A 12,993-nucleotide genomic window follows, 5' to 3' on the forward strand; every position below is an offset into this window, starting at 1 on the left:
ACAAAATATTAGTTTAACAAAACAATGATATGTTAAGTTGGAATACATTTTTGTTTGAAATTTTATTATTTAAAACTTATTACGTTTAACATATCATTGTTCGTTAAACTAAACACGTCAAAAATTTTATCGAGTAATTAACAATATAAATTATTTAGAAAAAAATTATAAAAAATAGGACCAAATATTATTGTAGAAATTCAAGTATAAAAATAGAATTTTAATTTTAGGCCTAGTAGAGGGACCAAAAGTGATATAAGACTAATTTTTTGTAAAATGCAAAGAAAGAAAAGAGAAATGTGCAGGGTGTTGTGCCTTCCTGTCAGGCACGACTAGTCTTGCCTACCTGACAGGCTTGATCCATTTCGGGTATTTTTTATCCGTGTAAAATTCGTATTTTTATCCATATATTAATATAAATATTAAAAATAATATAATAATAAATTTTTAAAATAAAAAAAATTAATAATAAAATAACGGGTTGTGCCTGTCAGGTAAGCATGACCCCAAAAAGTATACCATTTTCATAATTAATTTGACTGACAATCTATTTTCGTGTATAAATTTTTTTTTTATAATACTGGGTTAAAAAAACCCTCTCATTTCAATAGCTGCTATAATGGCATGGTTGATTGTTGGTTGTTGCTTAGTGGTTTTTGGACTAGAAGGTGCTAGTCACCGTCTTATCAGCTCATTCAATTGGCTTGGAATTTTATGGAAGGTTTATTTCCATCATAATGTGTCCCATTGTCGTTATACGGAATCCTGTATATATACAAATTCCATCCCAAATTAAGCAGCCTTTATTTCATATCAGATCGTCTCTATTAATGTGAATCTTCCTTTTGCTGCTATTGTTAAGAGAGTGAAAACTTGTATAATTTTTGCAGACTTCGTATATTGATTATTGATCGTCTCTATTAATGGGTGACTTGCTTTGTAGGAACATTGGCATTTGTTCGGTGCTGCACTCGGAACTATGAGTGGTAATGGATGGCTTAGACATCGCGTGGCAGCAAGGATTAACCAATTGATAGTGAAAAGTGATAGCTTGGAAACTGTTAATATGATTCAAAAGCTTAACAGCGACAACTGCTAGTTAGACGATGGACTGTCAGACTCCAGCATATTCCTCGCACAGCAGCAGCTGATATTATGACGATGTCTCTAAAAGATGCTTTTGTAGGCCTGCAATTTCTTGAGGAGTCCACAGATATGATTCAATCGGCTATTCTTCATGTTGCAGAACTAAATTTTTAGTTTTATAGGTCAATTGACTAGTCCGTACTAAGTTCTCTTCTTTTATAAAAAAAATAAAAATAAGATATTTATAAAATTATTTCAGTAATTTTGTTTTTTCTTTTAAATGTAAAGTACTCCTCCATAAACAATTGCAAAGTTATTTTTGGTAATTCGTAATATTTTATGGGCTCGTAGATATGGAGATAGGCCCAATAATCTGTCCAAGAGGTCTACATAATAGGCAAATTTAACTGAAGCGACATAAAAAAGCACCTGCCTGCTCTGGCTTCATTTGAATGTTTAATTTCAGTGAAATGAGTTTAGTGTTTTTTTCTCATGTTATACTATCGTTATAGTATCTAATTTTTACCGTCAATATTATTTTTACACTAATTACAAGTAAACACACCCTCTATTCAAAGAGACCCTTAAAATCAATGAGATTGTTGGTAGAGAGAGGAGAGTAATCTTCTTTTGTAGATTGATTCGGTTTATTTTTGTAGTTTAATCCATCACTTCTAAATTTAATCGATTGATATAAATCTTACTTAAACTAACCGAATCGATTTCATGTTAATCAAAATAACTTATTTAATTTCAAAGAATTTAATCTCTATACTTTTATTTCATGGAATTTAACTTTTTATTTTTCAGATTTTACAATTCAAGTCTAATTAAAAACACTGTTAATTTTCTTTTATTAAATTCAAGTTAATTACAAAATTATTTTTTAATTACATGACTATCAGTGAGTATTTTTAATTTAAAAATATTATAAAAATTAATAAAAATTAAAATATAAAAACTAAAATTTTAATTTTTAAAATTACACTAACTTATTACATATTTTAACCTAAAATCAACCATTTGCAGTTTTGCACCGACTTTTGTTGAAAGGTGGGTTTTGTTTGTTTTACTTTAACTTCACTCCACTATTGTTCATGGTCCACAATTGTGGTCCCCCCAAATTACAAGACGCCAAAGTGGAAAAATCTAACGACTAATTGCCATATAAATCAGCTTAGAGTTGGAACCAAATCTAAAACATCAAAAAGAAAGAACGCGCTTCACACTAGATTCCTTCTTGTTTTAAGTATGTTTTATCAATTAATAACTAACAAATTAAAATTCATATAAATATATAACAATGAATAACACACAAATCATCTTGTTTTGAAGTTTTGACTAACAAAAGTCGTCTTTAAGTCCAAAGTAGAATAAACATGGAAATAGATAGGATAACAAATAATTTCAACAAAAATGTGTATTTGCTGTAGTTGCTTCCCCGTATTACTAAAATTTAGGCTTAGTTTAAGAATGTTTTTAAAAGTATGTTTAGGATAAAAACATTCCTAAATAAATTATTTTAGAAAGAAAAACATTTTTAAGTTAAATATTAATTCAAAAACATTTTTTTAGAAGTTAAAAATTTTAACTTTTTCTCAATAAAATATTTTTGAGAAGCATTCTTAAATTAAGTCTTAATTAATACGAATTTTATTTTAAATGTATGTACGTTTTAGCATTTAAAAATACTTTAAAATCAATTGAATTTACCTTGAAATTAATATACTTTACTAAATAATTTGTCATAACATCTATTTCTATAATTCTTCTTCTTATTTCAGATATGTATTAACGTCAACGTTAAGCCTCTTTTCAAGGGACCCATAGGGATTGGGGAAACATAGCATCAACCGTAACTTAGAAGACTACAACCTTGTTCTATCCAAACCTTGCTTGAACTCCATAAATTATCTATTTTGTTATAAATAGGGGCCTTCATATATAAAAATACAGCAATCGTTTTCTTTCTTGGGTGTATTAAGGAGCCTCCAAAAGGAAAAATTACATATTGGGTTAATGGTACCCCTGGTCTTCTTCGTAAAGCGACTAAACAAGCTGGGCCGGTCTTTTTCATCCTCACCCTTCCGTCGAAGCCGAATGGATGTGAAAACTAATTGATTACACGTCTCTTTACTTGGCAAAGGAAATTTCATCCCAATAATTTGAAATGAAATTATGTGAACCATTGCTAATATTGAAATTTAATTTTTAAAATTAAATATAATTCTAACCTTATTTCATTCTAACCTTATTTGATCACAGATATATGACTAACTGAGCCTTGCTAAAATTTTAATACTCGATAAATATGAAAGGAATTTTCGTGATGGATGAAACTAATGATCTTATGGGTTTTATCATGAAAATATAGGGTTATATTATACACATAGTACATAAATAGGGATAAATATTAAAATTATATATGAATTTTGATTCAAATTGATTTTGTGCAATTTTATACATGAAATATTGATTTGACCTCATTTTTACAAATCATCAACAACATCCTTAAATTAACATCATTTTACGTTAATTTATTACATACACAGATAATAACATTAATCTGATATGAAAATCAACGGTGAAGTTAAAAAATTACCTTTGAGGGGATAGAGATCAACCATGAATTTTGGGAGCAAAATGCAATTTTATAATTATACTAATTTATAATTTTATAAATTTTAAAGGAATTAAAAGGCATTTTTACCATTTTAAGAGGACAAAGGACAGCACCACAAAGTCTGGAATGACTACAATGTGTAGAACTCTTACCAATTAGAAATTTACATAAGTTATATCAAGCTAATTCTTTATTACAAAAATATTAAATTATCATATGGATTCAAGTGCAAAGTCAAGTATTTTTTTAGGGATTGAAATTAAATTATATATTTTATAAAAGTTAAAATGTAATTTCATTATTGTATTGGCATATACCTTTATAATTTACAAAAAAACTAAACGAAATTTTCTATTTTTAAAAATAAAACTATAATTTTATCATTTATTTACTTAAACTTTTATAAATATTCAAAACTAAAAGCACGATTTTTTGTTTTAGGCCTTGCCTGTTCCTCTCTCCTTCGCGCTCGTGTTGAATCCAAACAATAACAAGTTAATAACATCATCAAACACATTATTACTCTTAATAATAATAAAATTAAAGATTTGATATGGATGGGATGCAGCGGGAGCAAAGGGGACTGACTATGGAAAATTTCTCTTTTAACACCGTTATAATATGTAAAATTTTAAATTAATGACGATAATTTTATACTTTTAACTTCTTAAAATGATAAAATTTAATTTAATATTTTAAAATTATAAAATTATATTTTATTATTTTTAAAATATAAACTTAATTTCAAAACCCTAAAAAGTTTTTTAACTTCGCCCGTAATGAAATGCTGATATTGTACAATTTAAAAAAAAAAGAATATTCCACTAGCTTATGTCAAAATGGAGGAAAGAAAATTGTTGCTCAATCTATGAATAGGACCAAAAGTTTAAAGTTTAAATATATTATATTCCAGTATTTTATAACGTTATTAATCATTAATTTTGTTATCGTATATTTACTTTTAGTTGTTAAATAAAAGTTTTTAATGATATTTTAATAAAAATATATTAAATCAGAAAGATTGAGATTTATATATTTTATTGATGCATATAATCATGGCAACAAGAATTAATATATACTCATCAGAGAAACAAGGTAAGAGTAAAAAATTTATATTAGGAGACTCAAAATTAAAATATAATTTATATCGATTATATACATTTTGGGATAAAAGAAAATTTTATTATTATAATTAACAATATTAGCAAATATAAAATTATAAACCTCAATGGATATAATTATAATCAAATAAAAGAGAATCTCTCAATTTCTCACTATTCACCCTTAATTAAAGATGTTCATCTTATAATTCACGTCATAAATTTGAATAGAAAAGTTATATGCTTATGGATTATGGTGTGTGTGAATACGGATTTTTTATTATTTAAATAATACAAAAAATAAAAGTAATAACTGAAATGACATGCTCATGAGATTATTTACTAAAATTGTATGTTTGCTATAGTATTTTATTTATGTCATTTGACATATTGGCAACACCGGACTGAAATGTGATAACTTAAAATATTTTGGTTTGGCCCAGTCCAGCCCAGCCCATGAACACCTCTACCTGCTAGTGTAGCGGCATCAAACCTTAAATAGAGTTAATTGCCTTATAAACCCTCATTGTTTATTATTTTCTTTTTTAATCTCCTTCAACTTACTATATTGTGCTAGACCACTCATCATATAATATTAGCCTTCTATCTATGTTTTCATCGGTTCTTAAGCATTGAAAATAATCAAATTATTTCCTGCAATGTAGTTGCCAGGTTCAACAATATACAATCTAACACTATATTATATGATGAGTAGTCAAACACAATGTAGTGAGTTGAAGGGGAATCAAAAGAAAACATTAAACAATGAGGGTTTACAAGGGAATTAGCCATATTTAAGGGGCACCATTTAACACTTTTTTCAACCACCACTGAAAATAGAAAATTTGCATATTATGTCCCTTAATATTTTACGTCATCACATTTTAGTCCGATGTCGCTAATATGTCAAGCGGCAACGGCAAAACACTATAACAAGCATACCATTTTGGTAAATAATCTCATGGGCATGCCATTTCAGTTATTAATTTTATTTTTTGTATTATTTAGATAAAAAAAAGGCTTACTTTTATCAATAGTACGTGAGTTGTAAAAAAAATCAACTTGCGTTGGATCCGCCTCTTATGGACTAACCGGCAGAATTTCTAAATTTGGTAAATGTCTTTGTGGGTTGTCTGTTAGTCCAATGTAAAAGTGCTCATGGGTCGAGTTAGGATCGGGTCTAAGCATGATATTAACATATTTTATGATTGTTAACCCTGATTCGAAATTTGGGTCTTAAATTTTATCCAGATCTATTCATATTTGCAAAAAACTAACCCAATGCCATTTTAAGCTCGCCTATATTATTTTTATTTTTTAAAATATTTATATTATATTATTTTAATATTTAATAATTGTATACATATTTTATTTATTAAATTATTTTATTTACTCATCTTAACAATATTTTAATGTTTACATTAAAGTTGTATTATATATTTAGTATGAGTTTATTTTTTTAACGTGTTCTAAATTATATAATATATAAAAATAATATAATATAAAATATTATAAATTTAAAACGGGCCGGGCTGAGCTTAGGCATTGAATGTTCAAGATTGAATCCAAGCCATATTTTAAATTAACTTAATTTTTTTATCTAAACCTATTTTTTAGACATAATATTTTTATCTAAACCTTCTTAAATTTTAAACGGGTCTTTGAACCTGGATAAATAACCTAACCGACAAATAGGTGTAGTCGAATTTCAGGATTGGTATTCGTAGCTCCATCCATAATTTTATCAGCCTTCCAGCACAACAAAATCAAAGCTTTGAATATACGGTATGTAAAGAACTTTTGACCCGTGGTCTTCCCAAAAGAGATAAAAAACCTTTTTTAATAGTCTGCCGGCTGCTGCTCGATCGAAGAGTCGCAGCCTCATCAGCTGAAGGCCTAAATACCAATAGCCACCCACTAATTGACGTCACATGATCCATACATCATACATCCATTTACCAGAATCCACAATTTCTGATTGCTTTTCTGTCCCTTTCGGTATCATATTGAATCATGCAAACTCATATATCCCTTCATGTACAACGTGCATGCAGCCTCATTTTCCTTCTGTGCCACTCCCGGCCCATTGGTTTCTTATATACTCTCATCAATCCCCACTTTCTTATTTAAAAAAAAAATCATTTCTTTTTTCGGATAGAGTCCCGTCATATTAATTATCATTAATTAGCGAAAGTAACTATTTGTAAATCTATACTACATGTAAAGCTCAATTAGTTAAAGAAATCGTTTTTGAATCTATATTATATATAAAATTCTTGACTAAATTAGTGTTATGAGTCACCGCACATCAACTCAATTAAAAAAATTAAAAATATCATTTATTTACAATATAATTTTTAATAATTTATATAAAATCATCAAAATAATTTACTAAAACATACAATATTCCGAAAGGATATTGTTGTCTTAATTTTAAATATATTTATTTTATGAAAAAGCTTCTTTTTAATATAATCTAGTTTATGTATTAAGTGTCAAATGACTTGTGTTTAAGTTAAGGTTAAAGTTGATATTAAATTTCAAGTTTAAATTTATTAAAGATCAGTAAAACAAGTTCGAGTCCTTGAGTCGTTATTGTTGAGAGCATTTTATCTGAATATCACTCTTAGCCCGAATATGATAGATTTTAATTTGCAAAATTGATAAAGACATCAACTATACCAATTTTTTTTGGCTTTTTAATATAGTAAAATTAGAAATTATTTAATACACGGCGAAAAAAAATTTTAAACTCAAAAGTCGGATCTAATACATACATTTATATTTATATTTATATTTATATATATATATGTGGAACATTAATGTTAAAAAATAAAAATTCGAAGGAATACGTAAACTCAGTTTGGAACTATTACTTATGGAGTATGTACTGGAAATTGATGAAAGAAAAAGGATTATTGGAAGTTGATTTCATTTAGGCAATTCAAGTTTGCTTGTCTAAGCTAAAAAGTCCATGTGATTTTTAGTTAAGAAAAAAAATATTCTTTCATGTGTTTGGTACTAAAATCAATGCATCTCAAATTCCATAAAAAAAAAAAAGATAAAGAAAAATGAAAATCAATGCATCTAGACATAGTTCTGGTCTGCTAATATCTTATTCAATTAATAAAATTATATGCAGTACTGTAATAATTTGGCATTTGGCAATTGGCAATTGGCAGTGCCCTTCAGAAATAGTTAATTATTTTATTAAAAAAATTGCACATAATTAGGCATCAATTTAATCATAGTCAGTCGGCATCTCTATCTTTTTGATTTTTGAATATACGACGAGCGAATTAGGATAATTTAAAATTTACATAATATATTAAGGAATAGGTAATTATATATCCACCAATGCATAAAATTTCATAATTCAGATCAATAAAAATTCATGGGGTTCACTCATTATACACTGTTTGGAAGCCTCTATAAGAACGGGTCCCTGTCTTTGCTTTAGACCATTCACAATTTAATAAAAAGATATTGCAATTTTGCAACTCGCGCACTCTGCGTCTCGCAATTCACTTCTGTGTTTAGTGTAGCCAGGATTTTCAAAAAACCTCCATTAATGGCTGCACTAAGGAGCTTCCTTAGGAAAAGATGTTTAACATGCAACGAGCTGATGATGACAAGGAGGCTGATCTCCACCGAACCCATAATTGATTCCTCTTCTTTTGTTCAAAGACTCAGAGATCTTCCCAAGGATCTCCCTGGTACTAAAATTAAGAGGGAGGTTTCGCAGGTAGTCTCTCTACCTCTCATTAACTTTTGTTTGCAATTAATTAATTGGTTATTTAATTTTCTTTTCACTCTTTGCCTTTCCAAGGTTGTTTTATCGTTAAAAGATTAGTATTATCCCAGCATCTCATAATCTGAGTAGGTTGTTAGATGCTTAATTATTTTTTAATTTCTTTTTATTAAATCTTCTTCTCTTTTGGGTTTTCCCTTTTGGTCTGTTCTTGACGAATATCTTTTTCCTTTTAAAGTTTAAACAGATCGTTTAGCAAGTTTCACGTGTACAACATGGTTTACTTCACTGAATTGCCTTTTAGCTGAAGATAATCCCTTGTATCTGTTGCATTTGCTTTACATTTCTAAATATCTATTTATTTGGTTGTAAAATTAGCTGCTCTGCTATAAACTTCTGTCTTATTGCCATTAAACATGTAAAATAAAAAATAAAGAAGCAAAGTATTTTTTTTTCATTTCAACACCAAAAATAATGTAAAAGGTAAAAGGATTATCTTGTTGGGGGGGGGGAGATGGAAGTTTAAGGATTGGTAAGCTACGATTGCCATTTAACTGTCAAAAGTAATTAATTTTTATGTATAGTAAAATGAACATGGAGTAAACTTTGGTTAAAAAAAAACATTTAACAGCGAAAACTCTGCATAATCTGCTAGGTAATTAGGCTTTGCAATGAAGAAGATAAAACTAAAAGAAAATGATAAGATGTTCAGTGATGATTATCTTAAGATTCTGCAAAAATATACTCTCTAATCAGTATGTGGAGGGTCATGACCAGAGCATGCTCAATTGATAAAGAGAGTAATTTTGCAATGTTGTCTCCCTTTTAATCTTTTAAAATTTTGAATTTCTTGTCTTTTTATCTAAGAATTGGTTCTTCATGTTTCAGCTAATTGGAAGAACACCCCTTGTCTTTCTTAATAAAGTAACCGAAGGCTGCGGAGCGTATATCGCTGTGAAACAGGAGATGATGCAACCCACTTCTAGCATTAAAGACAGGTATTAGTTTCTTCCAAGCCCTTCATTTGTGGCATTCATAATTATTGTGGTTAAGTACTAGTTTGAAGTTTTAGAGATGTAGGACATGTGATTTAAGGCCAAATCGAAACTAATTCAAAACTTCTATGTCAACAGACCAGCATTTGCCATGATCAATGATGCAGAAAAGAAAAACTTAATCTCTCCTGGAAAGGTTCGTTGACTTGTTGATGCAAACTGTGAAATTCTATACGATTTGAACTTTGGAGTTGAGTGGCTTTAATTTCTACCCCCTAACACATTTTTTGACTTTATGTCAGACAACTCTCATAGAGCCGACATCCGGTAACATGGGGATAAGTATGGCATTCATGGCAGCCATGAAAGGTTATAAAATGGTTCTAACCATGCCTTCTTACACAAGCATAGAGAGAAGGGTCACCATGAGAGCATTTGGAGCTGATTTAATTCTCACGGATCCCACGAAAGGGATGGGTGGAACAGTGAAAAAGGCTTATGACCTCTTGGAGTCCACACCGAATGCTTTCATGTTGCAACAATTTTCAAATCCTGCCAACACTCAGGTCCACTCTTAAATCATCTTTCTCTTCTGCTTTATTACAATTTTAAGAATTATGCTTGGGTTAGCTTTTCTAAACCTTGATGGTTTGAACAATGAATTTTGCTGATAATTTATTACTATATTACATATAAGTTTGTCTGGTTCTTTGGACCGACACTGCAACCTTTGTCAACTCTGTCATTTTAACTCTTGCGTTCCAAATATAGATAAATTACTTAATCGAGTTATTTCGAACTGGAAAAATAGGTGCATTTTGAAACAACAGGCCCTGAGATATGGGAGGATACTCTTGGTAAAGTTGACATCTTCGTAATGGGAATAGGGAGTGGTGGTACTGTTTCTGGTGTTGGACAGTACCTCAAATCCCAAAATCCTAATGTTCAGGTAATTAACTGCTATGTCTTTCCTACCTTACTCTTTGTAATAACCATAACCTTTGTTCATTGTGTTTCATTTCATTGCTGATGATTTCTTTTTTAATGTTAGATATACGGAGTGGAGCCTGCTGAAAGTAATGTATTAAATGGTGGCAAACCAGGTAAACTTGCTGTTAATATTATTTCTACTATTCTTGAAATTTCTAATTCTTTTATCTTTTATCAACTCTGTAAACTGATGAAGTAAACAATTACCCCGGAAACGGTATATAGTAAAGATAATGACTTCATTTAACATAAGTCTTTGTCATAGAAGTTGCATTCTTTTCTTATATTATTAATCAAAACAGGTCCTCATCATATTACTGGTAACGGAGTTGGGTTCAAGCCAGACATATTGGACATGGATGTAATGGAGAAAGTTCTCGAGGTAAACAAAAACCCATGTTTCTTTTCCTAGGAGGAATACATTTTAGGAAATGGGGAGGGAGGGGTGGCAGAATAAGGATCTAGCATCTTTTGTTGAATATCTAGTTCTTCGAGGCTTATGTTGGGATATATCTTATGGCAGGTTAGCAGTGAAGATGCAGTAAAGATGGCAAGGGAATTGGCATTGAAAGAGGGGCTTATGGTAATAACCTAAAATCATGTCTTGATTCGCTTTTGTAGAGGCTTCTGTTTATACATCATGATATCACAATCTTGTTCATGATTTCACTTGAGATGAACAGGGTTGGTTTGTCTTTACTACTGTCAGTATCGGTAATCTACTACATGATTCACTGTAACTCTTTTTTCTTTTTTTCATTTAGTACTGTTTGCTAGCTTAAAGGAAAAGGAAAGAATTTTCTTAGAAGCACTGTAAATCGATCTTAACGAGTGATAAACCGGAATTATTTCTTTCAAACTAATATTGAATTTTGTGGAACGCAGGTTGGAATATCATCGGGGGCCAACACTGTTGCAGCACTCAGACTTGCAAGAATGCCTGAGAACAAAGGCAAATTGATTGTGGTAAGCACTTTCTTACAATCTCATATGAAGAGAATACATAATTACCAAAATTATCTGTTATATAGTATTGTTCTTTGTACAATATTCATGTGATCTTTACTACAACGTAAGCGTGCTTTGAATAGCAATTATTCTATTGTCTAGGCAATTCTAAGTCGATAATCAAAGGCTTTAGCTTTGAGAGTATATGATGAAATTTTGATACAAGTTCTCACCTAGTTTTCTTTTTTTTGTTCCGAAAAAAAAAATCAGACTGTTCATCCAAGTTTTGGAGAGCGTTACTTGTCATCGGTCCTGTTCCAAGAACTAAGGAATGAAGCTGAAAACATGCAGCCAGTTGCAGTCGACTAAATGCCTTTTCAGGGGACATGTTAGGAAGCTCCCTCGGGAAACAAAAGCCCTGTCTGTTAATACCAAATGTTTCCACCGAAACATTGGTATCCATTGTTATTATGAATCCGCTGTGCACCCATTTGTTTTAGTTTCAATGTTTAACGGTCTGAAATGAAATCAGTAATAATTGGAATTTGCATTGAAGCAGACTCTTTTATCCATGACTAAATTCTAAATATTCATTTTAAACAAATCCATAAGCAAACTAAAGACATTGGACCCAATCATAAATTACAAACTTCTCCAGGAAACAACGCTGTTGGTACGAAGACATGATATCGTCTGAATATAACTTTTTAAGGATATTATCAGTTGTGTCTTATTATCACTTTAAACCCCTTTTGACCTTCACATAATCTTCTAAAAACCAGATCCAAAGTTTCTGTATGAATCGTCAATGACTAATATCAGTAAACCAATCCATTATTGTAGTCGATCAAAATCGCCAAAAACTAATTCAAATCCTTCGTTGTTAAGGAAATGTGTCATATGGTAGTAGCAATAAACCTTACAACGGTGAGGAACTTGAAGAACATCCAAGATAATGGATGGGTTATGGAGACTGAAATATACCTTCACATCACAGCCACTTAGAACTTTTCCTGGATAAAAGATGTTCATAAATTTGGCTGTTTCAAAGTCCCCCACTTTGTTTAGACTTTAGACCCAAGAAAAAGGGCCTCCGAATGGACTTGCTTTCTTTTTAAGAATGAAGCCATGTTTTGACTGCTACAAGTGTCTCAACGAACAGTGCAAAAAAAAAAAGTCTTATTATTTGGATTGGATTGATGATCACTATTTTAGAAAGAGTTTAGAATTGTTTTTTTCTTTAAATACAAATGGTGACTAAAACATTAAGTTTTTAAATATGATAATTTGCATTGCAATCCACATGTATTTCTTGTTAATTTTTTTAAATTTTATAAATTTATATATTTTTTTTGAATTTTGATTCTTTTAATTTTTGATTTTTTTAAATTTTAAATTATTTGTTGACATTACATATAAAACAAATAATGTCATCTTAAGTGTGAAGTACACTTGGATTGCCACTTGCCATGCTAGTTAGCACGACCAGGGGTGAAGTCA

General features: G+C 29.9%; 1 protein-coding gene and 1 long non-coding RNA gene across 2 annotated transcripts; both read left to right on the top strand.

The window, feature by feature from the left end:
* The first annotated feature begins 775 nt into the window (after positions 1-775).
* LOC128283418 (uncharacterized) lies at positions 776-1,336 on the top strand. The gene is made up of 2 exons (XR_008273758.1): positions 776-832; positions 944-1,336. It is a non-coding gene; the product is annotated as an uncharacterized LOC128283418 (long non-coding RNA).
* A 6,761-nt stretch (positions 1,337-8,097) lies between these two features.
* LOC108473707 (bifunctional L-3-cyanoalanine synthase/cysteine synthase 1, mitochondrial) lies at positions 8,098-12,048 on the top strand. Its single transcript, XM_017775424.2, has 10 exons — positions 8,098-8,554; positions 9,449-9,558; positions 9,694-9,751; positions 9,858-10,121; positions 10,367-10,504; positions 10,607-10,658; positions 10,848-10,927; positions 11,069-11,128; positions 11,431-11,511; positions 11,764-12,048. The coding sequence occupies exons 1-10, from the start codon at positions 8,381-8,383 to the stop codon at positions 11,860-11,862; spliced, it is 1,116 nt and encodes a 371-aa protein (XP_017630913.1). The 5' UTR covers positions 8,098-8,380; the 3' UTR covers positions 11,863-12,048.
* The last annotated feature ends 945 nt before the right edge of the window (positions 12,049-12,993 follow it).

This window comes from Gossypium arboreum, chromosome 11 (genome assembly GCF_025698485.1).
Source record: "Gossypium arboreum isolate Shixiya-1 chromosome 11, ASM2569848v2, whole genome shotgun sequence".
Taxonomy (NCBI): domain Eukaryota; kingdom Viridiplantae; phylum Streptophyta; class Magnoliopsida; order Malvales; family Malvaceae; genus Gossypium; species Gossypium arboreum.